This window comes from Panthera pardus, unplaced genomic scaffold (genome assembly GCF_024362965.1).
Source record: "Panthera pardus isolate Hobbes unplaced genomic scaffold, ASM2436296v1 HiC_scaffold_2, whole genome shotgun sequence".
Lineage (NCBI taxonomy): Eukaryota > Metazoa > Chordata > Mammalia > Carnivora > Felidae > Panthera > Panthera pardus.
In genome coordinates this window covers 94,577,164-94,602,137 of record NW_026526765.1, presented here as the reverse complement: position 1 = coordinate 94,602,137, position 24,974 = coordinate 94,577,164, and the positions used below count along the sequence as shown (strand labels likewise).

Below are 24,974 nucleotides of genomic sequence, written 5' to 3'. Positions count from 1 at the left end.
TGCCAGGGCTCGTCAAACTTACAAACCCATGAGATCATAACCTGAGCCCCTCCAATGCGCCTACTGAGCCACCCAGGTGCCCACACCTTCCAAGTTTTAATACGGATGGGGTGACAGCTACTTCAAAGTCTTCCTTTCATTTATATTTCTTCCAAAGAGTGATTGTTCCTCTCTTGTCTTTGATTTTTGATGATAGTCTACATTTTCATGAATACACCAAGATTTTATTTTATACCTACCGTTTAGAGGTTATTTGGTGAAGATCTTAATTTTTGACAGGTTTCCTACCAGCACATAGGTCATAATCTTACGGTATTTTTGGTAGTGAACATAAGCCAAGTTTGGATATGAAACAGTTACATTACAATTCACAATTCGAAAATGACAGTGTTCTTTTATTATCTACTTAATTTCACGTTTCCTAAATTGATATTTTTTTAAAAGGTATTTTATTTAACATAGGTAAGTAGGATGATTCAGGTTTTATAATCTGTGATAGGTGAAGGCTGACTGAGTACATAAAGCTATCAGTCTTAGTTCTAATTAATTGTAGCAGGGCTTGAGGTGCTGAGGTTCATGACCTGCCAGGCTTTACATTGTCTTTCATGATGGTAAAGACAGTTCACCCACAGTTCTTTCTAGAGCTGAAAGTATTTGATTCTGTGAAGAATGGAAGGCAAAGACCTTGTCATTCAGAAGTAAGGCTTAAATTATTTTGCATACATCAAGTTTTGAGATTAGACATAACACATCACTTTCCAATATAGGTTGTGGAAATCGGCAGAAGTAAAAAGAGACCACTGGAGAATGATGGGCCTGTTCAAAAGAAAGCAAAGAAAGTCCAAGAAAAGGAAGGAAGGAGTGATTCAGTAACGTCTGGGAATGTTGGTGAGTCTTGGGGCGAGGAGTCTTCATTCTCAGGAGTCATGACACTGACACTGTATTCTCCAAAGAGCAGAGGAGGTTATTGGAGAGTTGTGCCATTTTTTCCCTTTGTGGAAAAAAGATCTCCATTGCGCTTGAGTAGTGTGGCCCCTTCATATGTGGTGGTGTGAGTAGGAGGTTGGGGGAGTGGAGGTAGAGCTGGAATTCTGGAATTTGCTGTGGTTCTTCCCATTTTCTCTTTTATTTCTCCTACCTAATTTTTTGTCCTGATTTTTAAAAATGTTTATTTATTTTGAGAGAAAGAGAGAGAGTGAGCGAGAGAGAATCCCAAGCAGGCTCCATGCCCAGTGCAGAGCCTGATGTGGGACTTGATCCCACGACCATGAGATCATGACCTGAGCTGAAATCAAGAGTTGGATGCTTAATCGACTAAACCACCCAGGTGCCTCTGTCCTGATTTAAAAAGTTTTATAAAAATTTCAAATATAGAAATGTACAAGGAGACCATGAAAGGACACTATAGTCACTCCCTTTTAGTGAGGCCTTATGGTAACACATATTTTGTATGTTATGTATATTATATGCTGTATTTTTAGACCAAAGTAAGCCAGAGGAAACAAAATGTTATTAAGAAAATTATAGGAGAAAATATATTGACAGTAGTGTACTGTTATTTATTGAAAAAAATCCCCAGTAAGTGGACCTGTGTAGTTCAAACCATGTTGTTTAAGGGTCAACTGTATTTTATAAATTGTATTATACTGTATGTACTAATTTACAGCTATCATTTTCCACTTAACAGAACACTTCAAACAGTTTTCAATGTCAAGGACATGTAAATCTACCCTGTGCTTTTTTAGCATGGCAGTGTTCTTTCTGTATGCTAAAAGTCTTTGGATAAAACCACCATTCTTGAGCTCGTGCACTTCTGGGGGTGGTGTTGGATTTATAGATGGCTGAGCAATGTTTCTTTAGTTTTTGGCCTCAGAGAGCTTGTTATGAGATGACAGAAAATGCTTCTTTCTTTATTATCCCTCAAAATGAGGTAGAGAATGAGACAAAAGAAAAGCCAAAAAAGTCTCATTTTAGTGGGTCAGCATTAAGGTATCTATCCTTCCTCAGAAGGTAAAATTTGGATTTGGGGTCAGCATGAAAGCCTTAGTATGAAATAACTATAGAGATGGGAAGGTATACTTAAAGAGAAAGATAAATCTGATAATACTCTTTCTGTTGTCAGTAAGGCAGTCGACTTAGGATGTTTTGAAATAAGACCTTTGCTACTTGTTAAAAATGGCGCTCGGGAAAAAGGGAAAGGAACACCTACCAGTCAAGCTCTTCCATTTGGTTTCCAGTCTTATTAGACCTTGTGCTTCATTTTCGATCAGTTCTCCTGCTGTGTTTTCAAATTCAGTAATCTTCTGTGGTGTCTGATTTGCCATAAATCTCATTCAGTGAAATGTTCGTTTCAGATATTATACTTTTCACCCTTAGAATTTCTACTTCTTTTAAAAAACACTCCTGTTTGTGTGAATTATATCTCAGTAGAGCTGTTACCAAAAAAAAAAAACCCAACAAAAACAAACAAAAAAAACAAAAAAACCCACAAAACAAAAAACAAATTCAAAGAAACAAAACTTCCCTTTTGTTCTTTATTTTTTTTTATTTATTTTGTTCTTGTTTTTTTCCTTTACTTTTTTGATTATGTGGAATATATTTATAATATCATGTCTCTGTATGGTAATTCTGTCATCTCTGTCATTTTTGGGTCTGTAACCCTTGACTGTTATTTCCTTCTTTTTTCATGTCTAGAAATTGTTTGGATCACAGATACTTTGGACTCTCTGTTAATTACATGTTAGGTTTTGTGTTTCTTTAACGAACGTTGGATATTGTTCTTGCAAGCAGTTAAATTCTTCGTGGATTTGTTTGATCTTTTTAAGAATTGCTTTTAAATTTTGGAAGAGAAGATTTAGAGTAGTTCTTAAAGTTTGATTTTCTAGAGTTAGAAAGGAGTGCTCGGTAGCAGTAGCACATTATTGTATAGTATTTCTACTACCGGGAGACGACATTCTACCTTTAGAACATAGGTAATAGTGAAGGATAGTAACACTTTTAGAAGATGATGAGGTTTGAGTATTTATTATCTTTGTTTTTAATATAATTTATTTAACTGTAAATTTATATAATCTAATTTGTAATAATGGCTGTGTTTGACAACTGGTTCACAAAATTCTTAAAGATTTAACAGTTGCCTCTAGTAAGTAAACCAATATCAACTGGGCACATCCAATACACCACTAGTATGTAAGCTAGTTTGAGTTTTCTCATAGCTTGAGTCTCCAAGGATGACCACCCGGAGAGTCAGACAGAAGCTGTATTGATTTTAAGATCTAGCTCCAGAATTTACATAGTGTTGCATCTGCCTTACTGTGTTGGTTGAGTTAGTTACAAAGATCTGTCTTCGTTCAATGGGAGAGAACATATAGATCCTGTCTCTCAGTACAGGAGCATTAGCATCACATTGTAGGAAGAGCGAATGGGATGGGATATATATGTTTGGCCATTTTTGATAAATAAAATCTCCTACATTGCTCAAAATTCAGACTTGACATTTTTTGTTATTAATATTCTTATGTGAATTACATAAACATAGAACTCTATCTCAGAAGCATTTTAATAAATACAAATATCTGTTATCTTAATGCTATATAAATAAATTCACACTTTTATGAATACAATCCAAAGACTTGTAACCCACCCCCATCCTGGGAAAGTTACATTACATCTGTAGAAGGGAAGTCCTTGTATAATATACACACTCATAGTATAGAGTGATTCATGTATACATTTTATTTTTCTATTTATTTATTTATTTACATCCAAGTTAGTTAGCATATAGTGCAATAATTTCAGGAGTAGATTCTATTGATTCATCCCCTACATATAACATGCAGTGCCCATCCCAACAAGTGTCTAATGCCCTTTACCCATTTAGCCCATCCCCCTGCAGCAACCCTCAGTTTGTTCTCTGTATTTAAAATTCCTCCAGCAACCCTCAGTTTGTTCTCTGTATTTAAAAGTTTTGGATGTTTTGTTGCCCTCCTTGTTTTTATATTATTTTTGCTTTCCTTCCCTTATGTTCATCTGTTTATATCTTAAATTCCTCATATGAGTGAAGTCAACGATATTTGTCTTTCTGTGACTAATTTGGCTTAACATAATACCCTTTAGTTCCATCCACATAGTTGCAAATGGCAAGATTTCATTCTTTTTTGATTGCTGAGTAATACTGCATATATATATATATACACATACATACATACATACATACACACCACATCTTCGTTATCCATTCATCTGTTGGTGGACATTTGGGCTCTTTCCATACTTCAATTATTGTCGATAGCACTGCTATAAACATTGGAGTGCATGTGCCCCTTTGAAACAGGACACCTATATCCCTTGGATAAATATCTAGTAGTGCGACTGCTGGGTCCTAGGTAGTTGTATTTTTAGTTTTTTGAGGGACCTCCATACTGTTTTCCAGAGTGGCTGCACCATATTGCATTCTCACCAGCAGTGCAAAAGAGATCCTCTTTCTCTGTATCCTTGCCAACGTCTGTTGTTGCCTGAGTTGTTAATTTTAGCCATTCTGGGGGCGCCTGGGTGGCTCAGTCGGTTAAACGTCCGACTTCAGCTCAGGTCATGATCTCTTGATTTGTGAGTTCAAGCCCCACGTCGGGCTCTGTGCTGACAGCTCAGAGCCTGGAGCCTCTTTCGGATTCTGTGTCTCCTCCTCTCTCTGCCCCTCCCCTGCTCATGCTCTGTCTCTCTCTGTCTCTTAATAATAAATAAATGTTTAAAAAAAATTTTAGCCATTCTGATAGGTGTGAGGTGGCATCTCATTGTGATTTTGATTTGTATTTCCCTGATGATGAGAGATGTGTCGGCCATCTGGAGTCTTCTTTTGGAGAAGTGTCTATTCATGTCTTTTGCCCATTTCTTCATTGAATTATTATTTTTGGGGGGCATTGAGTTTGGTAAGTTCTTTATAGATTTTGGATGCTAACCCTTTATCTGATATGTCATTTGCAAATATCTTCTCCCATTCCGTTGGTTGCCTTTTAGTTTTGCTGATTGTTTCCTTTGCTGTGCAGAAGCTTTTTATCTTGATGAAGTCCCATTCATTCGTTTTTGCTTTTGTTTCCCTTGACTCCAGAGACCTCTTGACTAAGAAGTTGCTATGGCCAAGGTTAAAGGGTCTTTTGCCTGCTTTCTCCTCTAGGATTTTGATGGCTTCTTGTCTTACATTTAGGTCTTTCATCCATTTTGAGTTTATTTTTGTGCATGGTGTAAGAAAGTGGTCCAGGTTCATTCTTCTGCATGTTGCTGTCCAGTTTTCCCAGCACCTCTTGCTGAAGAGACTGTCTTTATTCCGTTGGATATTCTTTCTTGCTTTGTCAAAGATTAGTTGGCCATATGTTTGTGGGTCCATTTCTGGGTTCTCTATCCTGTTCCATTGATCTGAGTGTCTGTTTTTGTGCCAGTACGATACTGTCTTGATGATTACAGCTTTGTAATACAGCTTGAAATCTGGGATTGTGATACCTCCAGCTTTGGTTTTCTTTTTCAGGGTTGCTTTGGCTATTTGGGGTCTTGTCTGGTTCCATACAAATTTTAGGATTGTTTGTTCTACCTCTGTGAAGAATGCTGGTGTTATTTTGATAGAAATTGCATTGAATATGTAGATTTCTTTGAGCTGTATCTACATTTTAACAATATTTTTTCTTCCAATCCAGGAACATAGAATATTTTTCCATTTTTTTTGGTCTTCTTTAATTTCTTTCATAAGCTTTCTCTAGTTTTCAGTGTATAGATTTTTCACCTCTTTGGTTAGATTTATTTCTAGGTATTTTATGGTTTTTGGTATAGTTGTAAATGGGATCGATTTCTTGATTTCTCTCTCCATTGCTTCATTATTGGTGTGTAGGAATGTAACTGATTTCTGTACATTGATTTTATATCCTGCGACTTTGATGAATTCATGGATAAGTTCTAGAAGTTTTTTCGTGGAATCTTTTGGGTTTTCCATATAGAGTATCATGTCTGCGAAGAGTGACTTCCTCCTTGCTGACTTGGATGCCTTTATTCATTTGTGTTGTCTGATTGCTGAGGCTAGGACTTCTAATACTAGGTTGAATAACAGTGGTGAGAGTGGACATCCCTGTTGTGTTTCTGACCTTCGGGGGAAAGCTCTCAGTTTTTCCCCATTGAAGATGATATTAGCGATGAGTCTTTTCTATATGAGTTTTATGATCTTGAGGTATGATCCTTCTATCCTTGCTTTCTCGAGGCTTTTTATCAAGAAATGATACTGTATTTTGTCAAAAGCTTTCTCTGCATCTATTGAGAGAATCATGTGGTTCTTGTCCTTTCTTTTATTGATGTGATGTATCACATTGATTGTTTTGTGGTTATTGAACCATCCCTGCATCCCAGGTATAAATCCCACTTGGCCGTGGTGAATAATTATTTTAATGTATTGTTGGATCCGGTTGGCTAGTTGTTGAGGATTTTTGCATCCATGTTCATCAGGGAAATTGGTCTGTAGTTCTCCTTTTTAGTGGGGTATTTAGTTTTGGAATCAAGGTAATGCTGGCTTCATAGAAAGAGTTGAAAGTTTTCCTTCCATTTCTATTTTTTGGAACAGCTTCAAAAAATAGGTGTTAACTCTTCTTTAAACGTTTGGTAGAATTTCCTTGGAAAGGCTTCTGGTCCTGGACTTTTGTTTTTTGGGGGATTTTTGATTACTGATTCGATATCTTTACTGGTTATGGATCTGTTCAAATTTTCTATTCTTGTTTCAGTTTTGGTAGTTGAAATGTTTTTGGGAACTTGTCCATTTCTTCCAAATTGCCCAATTTATTGGCATATAATTGCTCATAATATTCTCTTATTTGTATTTCTGCAGTGTTGGTTGTGATCTCTCCTCTTTCATTCTTGCTTCTGTTTATTTAGGTCCTTTTTTTTTTTTTTTTTTCTTTTTGATCAAACTGGCTAGGGGTTTATCAATTTTGTTAATTCTTTCAAAGAACCAGCTCCTGGCTTCATTGATCTGTTGTACTGTTTGTTGTTGTTGTTGTTGTTGTTGTTTCAATAGCGTTGATTTCTGCTGTTCATTCTTTAATAGGATGTGCTTTTGTCTCCCAAGTATTGATTGTCTTTCCAAATTTTTTCTTGTGGTTGATTTTGAGTTTCATAGTGTTGTGGTCTGAAAATATGCACAGTATGATCTCAATCTTTTTATACTTGTTGAGGTTTGATTTGTGTCCCAGTATGTGATCTATTCTGGAGAGTGTTCCATGTGCACTTGAGAAGAATGTGTATTCTGCTGCTTTAGGATGAAATGTTCTGAATATACCTATTAAGTCCATCTGGTCCAGTGTGTCATTCAAAGCCATTGTTTCCTTGTTGATTTTCTGTTTAGATGATCTGTCCATTGCTGTTAAGTGGGGTGTTGAAGTCCCCTACTATTATAGTATTAGTATCAGTGAGTTTCTTTATATTTGTGATTAATTGATTTATATATTTGGGTGCTTTCACATTTGGAGCATAAATGTTTACAATTGTTATATCTTGGTGGATAGACCCCATAATTATGACGTAATGCCCTTCTTCATCTCTTGTTACAGTCTTTATTTTAAAATCTACATGGGGCGCCTGGGTGGCGCAGTCGGTTGGGCGTCCGACTTCAGCCGGGTCACGATCTCGCGGTCCGTGAGTTCGAGCCCCGCGTCAGGCTCTGGGCTGATGGCTCGGAGCCTGGAGCCTGTTTCCGATTCTGTGTCTCCCTCTCTCTCTGCCCCTCCCCCGTTCATGCTCTGTCTCTCTCTGTCCCAAAAATAAATAAAAAACGTTGAAAAAAAAATTTAAAATCTACATATACGGCTACTCCAGTTTTCTTTTGTCGACCATTAGCATAATAGATGGTTCTCCATCCCCTTACTTTCAATCTGAAGGTGTCTTTAGGTCTAAAATGGGTCTCTTGTAAACAGCTCATAGATGAATCTTATTTTCTTATCCATTCTGTTACCCTCTATCTCTTGATTGGAGCATTTAGTCTGTTGATGTTTAGAGTGAGTACTGAAAGTTATGAATTTATTGCCATTATGTTGCCTGTAGAGTTGGAGTTTCTGGTGGTGTTCTCTGGTCCTGTCTAGTCTTTGTTGCTTTTGGTCTTTCTTGTTTGTTTGTTTGTTTGTTTGTTTTTTTCATATTTTCTGCTCTCAGAAAGTCTCTCCTAAAATTTCTCACAGGGCTGGTTTAATGGCCACAAACTCCTTTAGTTTTTGTCTGGGAAACTTTTTCTCTCTCCTTCTGTTTTAAATGACAGCCTTGCTGGATAAAGAATTCTTGGCTGCATATTTTTCCAATTCAGCACATTGAATATATCCTGCCACTCCTTTCTGGCCTGCCAAGTTTCTTTGTAGGTTAAGATCTGTTTTTCCCTTGCTGCTTTCATGATTCTTTCCTTGCCTGAGCATTTTGTGAATTTGACTATCATATGGCTTGTTGATGGTTGGTTTTTATTGAATCTAATGGGAGTTCTCCATGCTTCCTGGATTTTGAGGTCTGTGTCTTTGCCCAGGTTAGGAAAGTTTTCTGCTATGATTTGTTCATATAAACTTTCTACCCCTTTTTCCTCTCTTTTCATCTTCTGGGGCTCCTGTGATTCTGAAGTTATTCCTTTTTTTTTTTTTTTTTTTTTTTTTAATTTTTTTTTTTTTAACATTTATTTATTTTTGAGACAGAGAGAGACAGAGCATGAACGGGGGAGGGTCAGAGAGAGGGAGACACAGAATCTGAAACAGGCTCCAGGCTCTGAGCTGTCAACACAGAGCCTGACGCGGGGCTCGAACTCACGGACGGCAAGATCATGACCTGAGCCGAAGTCGGCCACTTAACCGACTGAGCCACCCAGGTGCCCCTGAAGTTATTCCTTTTTAATGAACCACTGATTTCTCTAATTCTTAAGTCGTGCTCTTTTGCCTTAATTTCCCTCTTTTTTCTGCTTCATTATTCTCCATAAGTTTGTCCTCTATATCGGTGATTCGCTGCTCTGCTTCATCAGTCCTTACCGCTGTGGCATCCATTTGAGATTGCATTTCGGTTATAGCATTTTTAATTTCGTCCTGACTAGCTTTTACTTCTTTTATCTCCACATTAAGGGATTCTATGCTTTTTTCAACCCCAGCTAGTATTCTTATTATCATGATTCTAAATTCTTGTTTAGATTTCTTGCTTGCTGTGTCTTTGTTAAGTCCCTGGCTGTCACTTCTTCCTGTTCCTTATTTTGGGGTCAGTTCCTTCGTTTCATCGTTTTGGAGGAGGAAAAAGAATTAATAAAATAAAAAAACATAAAAATTAAAAAATTAGAAACAACACAAAAGAATCAAATAAATGGTACTAGATCCTAGGTGTGTTTTTGTTCTGGTTGTGAAAGAAGCTTGATGGAGTAGTGAAAAAAGGGAGAGAAAAGAAAAGGAAAAAAGGGGGGATAAGGGAAAATGTTTGACGATTAAAAAAAAATGAATACAGTAAAATAGAATAAAATGAAAGTAAAATAGAATTTAAAAAACTTACGAGAAAGTAAAAAAAAAAGTAAAAAAGAATTAAAAATACTTTTTATAATAACAGAAAATATAAACTTTTTCTTTCTGTATTTAAGAACCAGAAAAGAAAAAGAAAAAAATTTGAGTAGATGGACCAGCAAACAGAATGAAATAAGATGGAAATTACATCCAGTTTCCCCTAGAAGTCAAACTGTGAAGCACTTTATAGTCCATAAACTAAGCAGGCATAGAGACTGGTGGTGTTCCTCTAGAGTGTGGTTGGCGCAGTTGGTGTAACAGCTCCATTCTCCACTAGGTGGTGTTGCTTAGTTTACTGGGGTGGATCGTTGTGGTGCTTATAGGCGTGTATACCCAGGAGCGGGAGGAGTGAAAATGGTGTCACCCAGCTAACCAGCCTCTACTGTCAGAACTCTGTGCTCTCGCCCATTGGCAATCAAGCACCCCTCCTTTGTCTCCAGCTTCCATCCACTCCCCACTTCTACACTGTCAGTGACCAAGCCAGGTGACTTCCAGGCGGCACCTCCCTCCCAAGTTTTATCTCAGATGGGGCTGTATTTCCAAATCCCGCACTTCTGAGGGCCCTGCAGCTTTGACCTGCTCAGACCCTCTGGGGGAGGGTCTCGCAGATCAATGGCCCATTGCCAACCTGCCCCCAGGAATGTTCCAGAGACCGCGCTGCTGCCAAGGCCCAGAGACTGTGGTGGGGTGCCAGCCTGTCCCAGAAAAAGTTTGCACGATTGTGTAGCAGCAGCGTTTCAGGGATTATGGTAAATCACAACACACATCTGGCGCCAGGCTTTATCCTTAACTTCTTTGTTCTGACACCAGCAAACATGGCTGTTCTCTGGGGTCTGATGAGACCTTTGTATGTGGGGAGGCCCCACAGCCTACCAAATGTCCTCCCAGCAGGGGAACTGCCTTTCGCCATGTGGCCCGAGGACCCCTTGGACCTCACTGTCTGCTTCTGGGGATTTTGCCCTTACCACCAGAGCTCTGCCAGGTATTGAGCTGCAGAGTTTTAGACTCTGTGCTCCCCCTGTTTATAGAATCTTAATGGTATTTAAACCCTCTCCTTTCTCCTTTCTCCCTTTCTTGTTCATTCCTTTGCAGCTGTTTCCACTCTTCTACTTTCTCTCCAGCTGCTTTCGGGGAGGGGTGCTTTACTCGTACTCTTCCTGTCTCCATCCTCTCTCTGCAAGCAAAAACAGCTCCCTCCCCTCCATGGTTTCTCTCTCCCCCAGTTCACCTCTTCACGCTTAGTACCTGCTGAGTTCTCTAGTTCAAGTTGTGCAGATTGTTGTGTTGATCCTCACATCAGTTTTCTAGGTGTGCAAGATGGTTTGGTGTTGATCTAGCTGCATTTCAGGGATGAGAGACACAAAACAAACTTCCATGTTACTCTGCCATCTTGGCCCCTGATTCATGTATACATTTTGAAAAGGGGAGAATAATTTGAAAGATTCACGTGTACGTTATCCTAGTTACAAGATTAGCAGGAGACAAGGTAAAATATACATCTGAAGAGAGCTTTAAATATAAATATAAAATATATGTATATGTATAATTAAATATAAATATGAAAAGTTTTAAACTCTTAGGAATAGGCAAAACACAAGTTTGCCCTCAGAGTGTTTTTGCTTTAATAGGAAAGGTAAGAGATGATATGAAATCCCTTTTTCATCATATTTAGTAGTAGGAAAAATAATGTATTCTGGCATATGGTAGATAGTAGACAGTAAATGATAGTTTTCCATCTTTTTTATGGGTTGCTTGCCTATGAGTAACTGCCAGGTGGCAGATTGTGGTAAATGCTATGGCGAAATGTGATCTTGTTATAGGGACATGGACAAAAGATGATTTTAAGCTAGGGGAGTTACCAAAGAGTTTCATGGAAAAAGTAGTTTTGAGAGGGATCTTGAAGAATGAGTATGATTTTGACACATAGAAATTGGGGTCAGGGCATTCCAGGGAGAAAGAGTAGCATGAGCAAAGCTGTGCAGGTGGGATAGCAGGTGTGTTGGGAAAGGGTGGTGATCTGCCTTCCTTGGTGAACCCCCTGGTATTGGTATCTCTAGGTCTTTCCCATTAAGATGATCAGTTCCGATAGACCAGTCTTCCCTGCTCTGGCCTGGAGTGGAGAGCTCTGGCTGCCTGTTATGAGAGCTGATGAAGAAGAGGCTGGGGTCTTAGCTTACAGTAAACCCATCTTCCCATTATTCCTCTGGCTTGGACCTAGTACTCCATCTTTGCCGTGCCTGTTTTACCTTCTCCAGAGGAACTTTCAGTCTTCTGCCGAGGTGGAGGAAGCACAGCTGCCCTTGAGCTTGGAGTAGGGTAGGGGTTTAGGATCAACTTGCTTTGAGCCAGTCTTTATTTTAGAAACTCCCTTTATTACATATTCTGTTGCCCCGATTCCTGAGCCTTTTAATTTTTTCGTGTTATAAATGGTATTGGTTCTTAGTTTTCTTCACTACTGGTTTTGGATTTAGCTTTCAGGTGTGCTAAATTGGTTATTGTTTATTCATTTTTCCTTCTAGCTTCAGATATTTTATTTGCACCTGTCACCTCTCCTTTTCTCTCTGTCCTTATCTGCTCATATATTTAAAAAAAAAAAAAAGGCAAAACCCTACTGTAGTTTGTAATGGAGTTTCATGGCCAAGGGAAATTATATGTATGTTTCAGCATGCTATCTTTACCCTGAATCTAAACGTTTCTTTATTTCCTTATCATGTTGTAGTTAGATTTATTGCTTTAATGAGAAGCTCCCTCAAAAATCTTACACTGGTTATGAATTGATATATGAGAACAAAATACTATTGTTATATTTTCTTCTAATTTGCTAACTAAGAGCCAAAGAAAGGTCTGAGGATGAAGACTGTTTTAAAGTCTCTGGAAAAATTGAAAGAATTCTGCTGCGATTCTGCCCTTCCTCAAAATAGAGTCCAGACAGAGCCTCCTCAGGAGAGATACGCAGTTCTGCCAAAATGTACTGATTTTGACGATATCAGTCGTCTCCGTGCAAAGAATGCAGTTTCTTCTGAAGATTCCAAATCTCAAATTAGTCAAAAGGTATGTGTTATATAGATGAATACCGATTACTCAGATCAATAGGTTCTTTTTTTTTTTTTTTTTTTTTTATTAATTTCTTTTCTTTTAAGTTTATATGTTTATCTTGAGCGAGAGATTCCCAAGCACTGTCATTGCAGAGGCTGATGCGGGGCTCCAACTCATGAGCCCTGAGATCATGACCTGAGCCAAAACCAAGAGTCAGCTGCTTAAATGACTCAGCCACCCAGGTGCCCCAGTAGGTTCTGAGGTGCCATTAGGTTCTCTGAGTTCACACAAGGCAGTGGTTCCCAAACTTGGATAATCACCTGAATTAGCTGAGGCTGCTTTTGCATTTTAGTTTATTTTTTCAGTCCCTGGAGATTCTGATTTACTTTGTCTTAATGAGGGATGAATTGGTTTGTATTAAAATGTAATAAGAGCCATGTGATTCTAATGTACAGCCTGGATTATGAGCCCCTGACTTGGGGAGCTTCTTGATAATAAATACTAGCACAGTGTTTTATAGTCCTTAGAGTTACCATCATTAGCCTGGAAAATCACAGGCAACATATATTGTTTCTGTGGTTTTTAGTTGAAAGCTTGGTGATATAAATTCAAAGGCAAACTAAATATATATATAGATCTTTACTTCCACTGTTATATGATACATTAATGTTTTTTTCATCGTTGCCAAATTAGGAATTTAACTTTTGCTCCATCACTAACATCTCCAATTCAGAACAGTGCTTCTCAGCCCAGCTTTAAATTAGAATCACCTGGAGGACTTTAAAAACAGATAAAAAAAGACTTTTCTTCAGAATCATATTGGTCTTCACTAAGAACTGACTTTGCGTGTTGTTTAAAGCTTTCATTTTATTTTATTTTATTTATTTTTTTGAAAGTTTTTATTTTTATTTTTGAAGGAGAGAGAGAGCATGAGTGGGGGAAGAGCAGAGAGAGGGAGACACAGAATCCGAAGCAGGCTCCAGGCTTTGAGCTGTCAGCACAGAGCCTGATGCAGGGCTCGAACTCATGAACTCTGAGATCATGACCTGAATTGAAGCTGGACGCTTGACCAACTGAGCCATCCAGACGCCCCTAAAACTTTCGTTTTAACGTGTAGCAATGGTTGAGAGCCAATGAATTAGAGAAATAGCCTTTTATTTTTTTGAGTCATTTAAATGAAAAACTATGGATTTTTGAAAAGTTATGGATTGAAAGCTATGGATTCTTTACTCAGAAAAATACTCACACCAACACAATTTTGTATATATTATTAAGAAGTTTACACTTCTTCCCACCAAGTCCAGATTTATGAGCTCCTCCTTCAACTAAGCTGAGATCCATTGACTTATCTTAGGTCATCAGGAAAAAAAAAAAGGTTTTTTGTTTTTGTGGGTTTGTTTGTTTAATTTACACTTTCTTTTAATACTTAGAAGCAGTTCACCTGAGTGTAGTGGTCATAAAGTATAGATACCAAAAAGTTTGTCTATTAAATCTCATTTTATTACTTGGAGAATTTATCCTAGGGCTTCATGAGAGCTTGTTAACTAATTATACATAAAACAACCAGCTTGTTGTTTCTGATTCACTGCACATTAGAAGTCACCAGTTAGAAGGGACACCTAGAAGTAGTACATGGACGTCATTACAGGAGATACCTGACTGTTTGGTGTTATGGAAGGACACACATGAATGGTAAAAAGCTACCAATTGAAGTTAAATGCCCAGGGTCTACAACCATTAGTGTGGGGATCATCTGCCCCGTAAGTCTTGGTAGGTTTTAAAATTCCCATTTTATTGTGCTGATCATCCTGTATTGTCAAGACAAAGTTAAATTGAGTTCAGAATGCTGTCCCTGAGAATATAAAAAAGAGTATAGTGTATCATAAGTTTTTCCACCCAAATGATGAAAAACAACTTGCTTAATACTCAAGTATTCAGATAGACTTGGTATACTATATGGATAAAAGTTTCTGCATGCCTACTCTTCATTCCATATATGAATAAAGTATAAAGAACTTTTTTTTTCTGTAGGAGATATATTTTCTTAAAGTTTTAAGTTTTACAATATGTAGTATTCCTGGATTTTACATAAAAGATATAGAAACGAAATAGAAAATCCATCAAAATTAAAAGCAGATGACATTCTCTCATCTGATACATTGACCCACTTTTCTGTTGCCACAACTCCCCACACTTCACCATACCTCACCATCTCATTGCTGATCTTTGGAGATTTGCTTGGCTACACTACTCAGATAAATTACATCTCTACCTACTCTTGCAGCTAAGATGAATTTTTTAAACAGTTAGCAACTGTAGAGTACATGTTCCTGGACTTCCTCTTTGACCAGAGTCCCCTTGCTGGGCCATATAGGACATTTCTCTTTTTCTCTTCTCTTCCCCTGCTGATCACTCTGTTTTCAATACATACATACATATATAGATATCTATATATGTATATCTATATCTATATGTATCTATGTACATATGTAGATATATAAATATAAATATAAATATATATTTATTTATAGAGAATGCATGGGAGAGGCAGAGAGAGAGGGAGAGAGAGAGAATCCTAAACAGTCTCCTGCTGACAGTGCTGAGCCCCACACGGGCTCAAACTCACAAACTGTGAGATCGTGACCTGAGTTGAAATCAAGAATCAGATGCTTAACCGACTGAGCCACCCAGGTGCCCCTAGGCTATATTTTTAATTCCAAGTGTAGCTGATAAAATTTTCAGATGATAGCAGTGATACAGTGACAGTTAGTTAGAAGGCAGATTTATGCTACAAATTTGTGTCATTTTACCTTTTATATAAATAAATCCCATAAAAAGGAATTTGCCTTAAGCTCTAAACTGGAATTATGGTTTTCACACATGAAGGTAAGGATAGCAGGAATACTAATGTTGAATTGTGACTTTGTGTTTTGTATTTTCCAAAAGCTCTGTGTCATATTTCTTTACCAAAAAAATCGTGCTTCTTTCTTGGAATCAAGATTAATGGAATATACTTTTAGACTGTGCTTGGAAATTTGAAGCATTAAGTGCAGCTATAACAGATAGCATATGCTTATTGAAAGTGGTTTTACTTACTGTTGAGAGACAGATATTCATGTCTGCTCACTTTTTGTGCCTTATGCATCTGGGAATAAATAAGGAAAAGAAGAATGTTAATTACAGTAGATTTAATGAAATAAAACTTAAAAAGAGGTATATAACTCTTTAAAATATGTAGGTTTTTAAAATTTCCTTAAATAGTTGTACAGAGTTTAGTTTGGCTCATTTTTTAAAAGGCTTTTACTCTGAAAAAATTTCAAACTTGCAAAAATGTTTATCTGAATATACTATGTGCCTCCTACAAACTTTCACTTAGATAAACTAATTATTAGGTTTGTGCTGAATTTGCATTCTCTCTCTTTCTGAAAACTATTACTATGGTTAATACTCTGTAAACTATAAAAATCTTTTTGGTTGCCAGGACAAGACACTTTTCGATCTCAGTCCTTCTGGATCTTCACAAAAGGGTAATGACAATTTACAGACAACTTCTGATCCTAAACCATCTAACAAACGGACCAAAAGCATCTACACACCTTTAGAATTACAGTACATTGAATTGAAGCAGCAGCAGAAAGATGCAATTTTGTGTGTGGAATGTGGATATAAGTATAGATTCTTTGGGGAAGATGCAGAGGTAAGTTATTTTTGCAAATACTGTTCCATGTTTTCCTTATCCAGCCTTAAGTATTTTGCAATATTTTTGTTTCCATTTCTGACCTTATGAGAGAGCTAACGTAATCAGTTGCCCTTGAAAAATGCTGTCATTTAAAGTAAAAACTATAAATAAACACGGGCAAACTTGGTGGATGCTAGGCTTTTAGGGAAGGAAGTGAGGAACCCCTTTTGGAATGTCGTGTCTGTTCTCCATGGTGCTCACCCAGTACCTTTCATCCATTGCACGGTGATTGGATGAATCACTTAGTGAATGAACCATAATCGTGTGAATATTTACGTTTCCTGATGAAGACTCAAGCAGAAAAAATTTTGAGATGACCCATTTACTCTTAATTTATAAATTTTGATAGCCAGGAACATAGTTCCATGTCAGTGGAAGAGCACATTAACAGCCAGCCATCCACAGAAGGTGTTTGAAGTGTTACAGTGTCTTTGTATGTCCATCATCTTTTTATGCTAGTCTGAGTTGATTTTGTATTTGATTTTGAGGTATTTGATATAGGCCGAAGTTAATGAACATCAGAAGTGAATTTGAGTATTTAGTGGGCAGGCTTAGGGAAAGCATTGCTGGTGATGTCCTGTTGGAGTCATGTGTGATTGTGATCCTTCCACACTTTTAAGTCTCTGGCATCATGCATCATATGTCCTCAGAGAGTGATGAGGTGGCACATCTGACATCTATCTTGTGCGATAGTAAGTACAGACTTGGCCAACTTTTTTCTTCCAGCTTTTAAAATCCTATTGTGGCACAAAAGTGATGTTCTTTAGTTCAGGTGGCATCATGTGTTTGGTGTCATGAAGTAAAAGTTTGAAATAGCATGTTTTCTGGGGACACAAACAGATCTGTAGTTGTCATTGTATAGGTAAAGGGTGAAAGAAAATGCTGTTTTCTCCCCTTCTCTCCAGGTTGAGTAGTAGATTTAGTCTTACCACCCAGTAAAGGCTGGTGTTTTCTAGCCTTGCAATGAGGAACTACTGTTCAGAGATGGGTGGGGCAGGGAATGAGAATGTTGGGATGAGCATTCCATGGCTCCAATGGACAGTGTCTGAGCCGTGGTGTTCTCCGGTAGAAAGCGGGGAGTTAGGTGGTGCTGCCTGATTCTGCACTCCTCTCATTTATGCATCTGATTAGCTAACCATACCAGGGGTTTCTCTTCTCACTTCCTCAAAGATGCCCACTGTCTGAGTAGCTTCAGAATTTATGTTTTATAGTATCTCCTAATTTTCAGTTAGTTGCATGTGCTATGTAGCAAATTCTTACTCTATTATAGTGTTTTGTTCTGCATTGAATATCATTGTGCAGGCTTTTAGGGGAGGCTCAGCACTTTAAGGTTTTGTTAGATCTAATCAGCATAGAAGACATGGCATATTTTTCCACGACATTGATATTACAGATGTTGGCTCTGAGGTTAGGTCATGGGAACTGCCAAAAAATAGATTAAACTATAGGCTTCTGTATGGGGACTGTCTTTAAAATTTTGTATTGATAGGCCATTCACGTAGAGAAGAAGTGCACAAATCCTAAGTGTATATACCTTGATGGATTTTTAGCAAAGTGAGCGAACACCACGTGGGGATTCTTGAAATAGACATTTATTGATACTCTCTTTTTTAATTTTTTAGGTTGCAGCCCGGGAGCTCAATATTTATTGCCATTTAGATCACAACTTTATGACAGCAAGCATACCTACTCACAGACTGTTTGTTCATGTACGCCGCCTCGTGGCCAAGGGATATAAGGTCAGCCTTGTCTTTGACTTGAGGGAACAGGGTGATTGGATTCCCTTCCAGAGAGTGAAAGCATGTTTCATAAGATGGTATTATAATGGGAATTTGGCATTTGGGAAACAAAAGTGTGTCACAATTATTAGCATTATATCTTTGTGAGTTTTTAGCTTATTAGATTTTTAAGGTAATTTTTTTTTAAGTTTACTCATTTATTTTGTGAGATAGAGGGAGAGCATGAGTGGGGAAAGAGCAGGGAGAAAGGGAGAGAGAGAATCCCAAGCAGGCTCTGTGTTGTTAGTGTGGAACTTGATGTGGGGCTCAGTCTCACGAATTGTGGGATCATGACCTGAGCTGAAATCAGTAATTGGGCACTTAACCATTGAGCCACCCAGGGGCCTCTAAAATAAATTAAAAAAAAAAGTGTGTGTGTGTGTATGTATATATATATATACGTATATATATATATATATATATATACGTATATATATATATATCTGTGGTAGAGTGTTTCTTAGTGGTTCACTTGAAAGCTCCTTGTAGTGTTTACTTCTTAAGCCCGACATGTGGACGTTGTGGACTAAGGTGTTTATTTTTAAATGTTTCAGAATTAACCTTTTAAGTCTTGAAGTGTGTTTCTTTAAAAGAAATTTCCATCAGATTTGATATTCAGTATTTCTTCTTTTTGTTGAAGGTGGGAGTCGTGAAGCAGACTGAAACTGCGGCATTAAAGGCCATTGGGGATAACAAAAGTTCACTTTTTTCCCGGAAATTGACTGCTCTTTATACAAAATCTACACTTATTGGAGAAGATATCCTTTTCAAATAGTAATTTTTCTCTTAAATATTACAATGGCTTTGTTTAAATAACATTTTTACTTAACTGTTCTTTGAATGGGTACCTTTTTGGTGAGATAAGGTAATCTAGTTACTTTGACCTTTGATTAGTGCACTACTGAAGAGGGAGGGATTGGGAATGGCTGGAAACAAGCATTTTCAAATGCCATAGTAAAAGGGGAGTTTGTCATACTTTAAGAGCAAAAAAGAGAGCCCGATGAAAGATGATAGCAAGTTAGCAACTGATTTGAATTGCATCTTCCCTACACTGTATGGGTGATAGTTAGGTGCTTAGGGCCTATAGGCCCCTCGAGATCCTCCCTAAGACAAGACCTAAAAAACAGCTTGTTAACTTCAGAATGTGAAAAGAAAACTACGAAGTTAACACACAGTTAATTGCTTATGAAAGGTAATAGTAGGCCATCCTCATTAATTGTTAGCTTCATAAGAATTTTATTATTTTAAAAAATAGATTGTGGGTGAACCTTTCTCACTTTGTGAGAACCCTCGGTGTGCACAGTGATTGCCCCCCAATTTTATAGTCATTCATTAATTTAGTGAATTACTTGAAGCAAAATGATTCTAATAGCACAATCATAAAATTCTATTTTTTAAAAACCCAGGACTATATATGAAATGGGACAAAGATGCGTTTTAAAATGTTTACTGTGGAAAAAAAAAGCAAAAAAAAAATGTTTACTGTGGGATGGGGTCAGGTCTCAAAAAAAAATGTAGAGATAAGGTCTTAAAAGATACCGTGTGAAAACATTTCTTTTATGATTTAATACCAACCTACTTATTTAGAAACCTGCTTCTACCCAAATCAGCAAGACCATTTTGTTCCAATAAGATTACGAATAGGTACAACTCAGAATAGACCCAAAACCATGAACAATTCTGTACTGTTCTAAGCTGATCAGGCTGTAAGAACCTGGTAATTTTATTGTTTCTTTTACCTGAACTTGCGTCTCTTATTAAAGCCTGCTCCTAAAATGGTACACCTCCCTGCTTCTCTTTTGGTGTTGTTATAGCTCTTGCCTGCTGTTGCCTAAGTTGGGTTGTTTCCAGACTGACTTCATCCCAACTCAACACTTATCCCTGAGAATTTAATTAATGGACTCACTAAACACACACACACACAAACATACACATGTACACATACTATGTTTCTGTTTTCTTTTTTGGTTTTCTTTTTCATGTCTTTTAAAAATTCTCTTGCTATTTCTGAAAGCTTTAGGCACTTTAAAGGAGGAAAGTAATTTACATTATTTTAGTGTATTCATGCTTTGGAATTAAGGATCATGGGATTCAAGTCTCAACGTTATCCAAATAAAGAAGAGGGTTAATATTTGAGCTTCCCCAAGGGGTACTCTCCTAGGCTCTTTGGGAAGTGAGAACATAATAGGTGTCTATCCTCATGAGTCGCATATCTCAGGGGAGTTAAGGCATGTAACTATAATCAGAGTAAATCAGAACAATGAAGCCTGTGTGGAAGATTTTGCATAGAGCAAAAATGTCTGGGACAATGAACCATTGTTTTAAAGGAGAAAGCAGTTAATGGGAATGTAGCATATAATTTTCTTTAATAATTATTACATGTGAATCCTTTAGTCAAGCTGGATGATGCTATAAATGTCGATGAGATAGTGACTGACAATTCTACCAACTTTCTTCTGTGTATCTGTGAAGATCAGGAAAATGTTAAGGACAAAAAAAAGGGGAACATTTTCATTGGAATGGTGGTAAGTACTTTGTAGGTGAAGAATGAATGATAGATGTTCATGGTATCTCTGTGAGTAATCTTGTATGGTTTATAATGAGACTGATCAAGTGTGCCCTCAAGTAACTTACTAGAAAAATATTTTCCTCATAATTTGATATGTTAAATCACTAGTTACAAGTTTTCTCATATGGCTACTTGGCACTCTGTACTATGGAGACATCCAGGTAGTTTCTGTCCATGTGCTCTATGCATTTAGGGTTCAGGATGGACACAGTGACAGGTATAGATATAGATAAGAAACAGAGCAGAATAAAACACTAAGCCAACACTATGTATGGATAGCAAAGGGTTTTACAAATTTCCTCTAGGGATTTGAAATTAAACGCATGATTTTGTGATTGTTGTATATAGATTTGGAGTAAAGGGGATAGTTAAGGGGAAACGATAGTTGGCCAATGCAAAACTCCACGTTTAATTAACGTTAGGAATACTTACAGTCAGTTTTCTAGAGAAATATAATTTGTGAATCATGGTTTTATTGATTTTACCCTCTGGCAGTTTGTGAGTAAATTTGCCCATTTACAGACCCACATGGACTTGGCTCAAAACCTTAGAATTTTTAGTGCCCTTCAGAACTATTAGATTTTCTTTTTCTCTTGTTGTTAAAGCAAAAGTAGGACTCCTTGCCTAAGTAATAACTAAGTCTCTTTGGTTTTTTTTTTCTAATTTTTGCAATCAGCTGCAATATCAACACAGTTCTTTTTTTTTCCAGCAAAAATTCTTAACAACCCAAATGTCTCCAAAGTACCTTTTTAAAAAAATTAAAAAAAAATTTTTTTCAATGTTTATTTATTTTTGAGAGAGAGAGAGAGAGAGAGAGAGAGAGAGACATAGAACACGAGTGGGGAAGGGGCAGAGAGAGGAGACACAGAATCTGAAGCAGGCTCCAGGCTCTGAGCCATCAGCACAGAGCCCGATGTGGGGCTCGAACTCTCACAAACTGTGAGATCATGACCTGAGCTGAAGTCGGATGCTCGACCGACTGAGCCACCCAGACGCCCCTAAAAAAATTTTTTTTAATCAAGTGTTTATTTCTGAGAGAGATAGAAGGGGGTGGCAGAGTGAGAGGGGGGTAGAGGATTCGAAGCAGTCTGTGTGCTGACAGCAGAGAGCCCGATACAGGGCTAGAACCCATGAACCATGAGATTATGACCTGAGCTAAAGTCAGATGCTTAACTGCTGAGCCACTCAGGGGCGCCTCCAAAGTACCTTCTAATACCTTATTTTGGGGGGATAACTCTCTGCTAACTTGACCTTTGCTTAACCAATAAACTTTCAGAGAGTTTGCATTACTGTTGGGTGGCTCTGAATGATTTTTTTTTTCTAAATTTTTTTTTTTATCTTTGAGAAGCACTTTTTATCTAGTCACAGGCAATTGGATTTATTTACAAATAGTAAGGTTATTTGCTTTTAAGCTCTAACATATGTAATTTGCTAATTTATATTTACCTGAAACTCAGCCTAAAGAATAGAGTTGAATGTATATGATTCCTCTTTAGTGCTGAGTGGTTGCTGCCAGAATTAACCATTGTGTATGAACTGTGATGTGAAAAAATGAGAAATGATAGTTTGCCTCTCAAGTGTTTTCTTGGGTCTTGTCCTTGTTCTCAATGACCACTTTTGGGCTGATGACATCCAAAGCTCTGGGTCCAGGCTGCACCTCTCTCCTGACCTCTAGCCTCTTATATCTATCTTTTTGCTGGGCACGGCACTCAGAATTTGTCCTGACTCCTCAAACTCAGTGTGGCTACAATAGATCTGTTCTTTTTTTACCCTCAGTACTATTCTTGTTGGCTTTTGCCCTGTTGTGATGAGTGTCACTACCTAGGAGCTATCTTTTGGGTATTGGCAGTTAGTCTAAAATCAAAGTCTTTAGCATTGATAGTATCACTGCAGTTAGGCCCTCTGCCTTCATTCTGGGCAGTGCATGGTTTTATACAGACTAACTTTTTGTTACTTAGTGTCACATAGTAATAGATGTTGCAGGCATTATAATATAGACCATTTCTCTAATTAAAAAAAAGCAGGGAGGTGGCGCCTGGGTGGTTCAGTCAGTTAAGTGTCTGACTTCAGCCCAGGTCACGATCTCATGGTGCCTGAGTTCAAGCCCCCACATCAGGCTCACTGCTATCAGTGCAGAGCCCACTTGGGATCCTCATTCTCCCTCTCTCTCTATCCCTCCCCTACTCATATTCTTTCAAAAATAAACATTAAAAAAATAATTAAAAAGGCAGAGGGGAATTTGTCTGATAAATTTGTTACTTGAACTTCTATAAATAGCTTTTGTAAATGCTAGATAGATTGGGAGATAAACTTACTTATGTATACTAACGTACTTACATTCCAGCTGTCTGGGCACTAGAGAAGGCCTCTCGGCTATCATTAAGGAGGTACTTTGAGCCAAAAATGAGGGACTTCAAAAAATTATAAAATATTCAAAAGAAAAATTAATGAAACAGTGCTTAATTATGGTAATATGAGACAGCGCTCTAGGGGTTAGGAAATATTTCCTCTGGGAAATAGGACATTGCCTTGAGAAGGGCCCCCTTCCTTCAGCAGAGGTTAACTGTAATCCAGACTTGTATGATAATAATTTCCTTGCTTTTAGTTCTAGTTTTACCTCCTTAAACTATATACAAATGTAAACATATTGTGTCTTTGGGAGTCTTGCTTCCTTTGCTTGCAAACTACTCTCATATAGTATTTGTATATGAGATTTATTTGTGTTACTGTAGTAGTTCTTACATTGTCATTGCCATATTTTATTTTATGATTTTCAGTTCATTCATTCTTCTCTTGATGGACATGTGGGTTCTTTTCGGTTTTGGTTGTACAGAGAATGCTGTTATAAACTTTTTTGTGCACGTTTTGTGGTATACCTATGGTATACCCTGAGTATATACCTAGGAAGGATTTGAGTTAGGAGTATGGAGTTTACAACTTTGCTAGGAAATATGACGCTGTTTTCCAAAGAAGCCATGCCAGTTGACCTTCTGTCAGCCATGTTTGAGTATGGGGGTGAGTATAGCTTATACCATCTGTCACTAGTGCCATGCATTTCTTCTTTTTTTTTTTTTTATTTTTTAAAAAATGTTTATTTTGACAGAGAGAGACAGATCATGAGCAGGGGAGGGGCAGAGAGAGAGGGAGACACAAAATCCCAAGCAGCCTACGGGCTCTGAGCTGTCAGCACAGAGCCCAATGCGGGGCTTGAACTCACAAACTGTGGGATCACGACCTGAGCCGAAGTCAGATGCTTAACTGATTGAGCCACCCAGGTGCCCCACTTTTTTTTTATGTTTATTTATTTATTTTGAGAGAGAGAGTGTAAATGGGGAAGAGGCAGAGAGAGAGAGGAAGACACAGAGTTCAAAGCAGGCTCCAGGCTCTGAGCTGTCAGCACAGAGCCTGACGTGGGGCGAGAACTCATGAACCGGGAGATCATGACCTGAGCCAAAGTTGGCCACTTAACCGACTGAGTCACCCAAGTGCCCCAGTGCCATGCATTTCTTTTCTCTTTTCTTTCTTTTTAATTTTTATTTATTTCTGAGAGACAGAGGGTGAGCAGGGCAGGGGCAGAGAGAGAGGGAGACACAGAATCCGGAGCAGGCTCCAGTCTCTGAGCTGTCAGGACAGAGCCTGATGTGGGGCTCAAACTCACAAACCATGAGATCATGACCTGAGCCGAAATCAGACGCTTAACTGACTGGGCCACCCAGGCGCCCCCATGCATTTATTTACCATCAGCAGAGGGCATGAGAGTGGCCTGTGGAGTGAGATCACCTGGATCTTGTTTCCACCACTTTATCACTCTGCAACCTTGGCTAGGTTTCTTACCTTTTTTCTCCTTTCTCAAACCATGAGTTTTTCCGGTTTATCTTTGCTATATTGGCTTGGGATGCTAGGGGGTAGCTTTTAGTTTTTATGGTTATTTCCCTAGATAAACTCTCTACTTGGGATTCATTCAGAGTTTGCTATATTTGTGTTAGTTTTTGGAAAAATTATATTTTTATTGATTAATTTTATAAAATGAAATAGAAATTTACTACTGCTCTGGTGGCCATGTTACTAGGAACTTATTACTGTTTAGTGATGACAACTGTTATTTGTACAGTACTATATAGTTTATAAAGCATTCGTGTTTGTTTGATCTGACCATTGCAGCGGCCTGAAGATGAAAGTCGGCTGGTTTATTCCCACTTAGAGGAGGAAACTGAGGGTTTGGTGACTTGTCAGAGTCATTCTGTCAGGTTCGTTGGATCTAAAACTTGGCTCAGGCTGTTTCTCGCATAGTGTAGATATTGGTCAATCTGACTTCT

The 24,974-nt window shown here is 37.9% G+C and overlaps 1 protein-coding gene across 1 annotated transcript in view; it reads left to right on the top strand.

The window, feature by feature from the left end:
* Positions 1 to 24,974, top strand: part of MSH3 (mutS homolog 3) — a 187,898-nt gene that overhangs the window by 1,127 nt on the left and 161,797 nt on the right. Inside the window, exons 2-7 of the mRNA XM_053907239.1 lie at positions 768 to 888; positions 12,367 to 12,587; positions 16,054 to 16,269; positions 17,934 to 18,050; positions 18,730 to 18,849; positions 20,471 to 20,614. Of these exons, the coding sequence (XP_053763214.1) occupies positions 768 to 888; positions 12,367 to 12,587; positions 16,054 to 16,269; positions 17,934 to 18,050; positions 18,730 to 18,849; positions 20,471 to 20,614 (939 nt within the window). The remainder of the gene's footprint in view (positions 1 to 767; positions 889 to 12,366; positions 12,588 to 16,053; positions 16,270 to 17,933; positions 18,051 to 18,729; positions 18,850 to 20,470; positions 20,615 to 24,974) is intronic.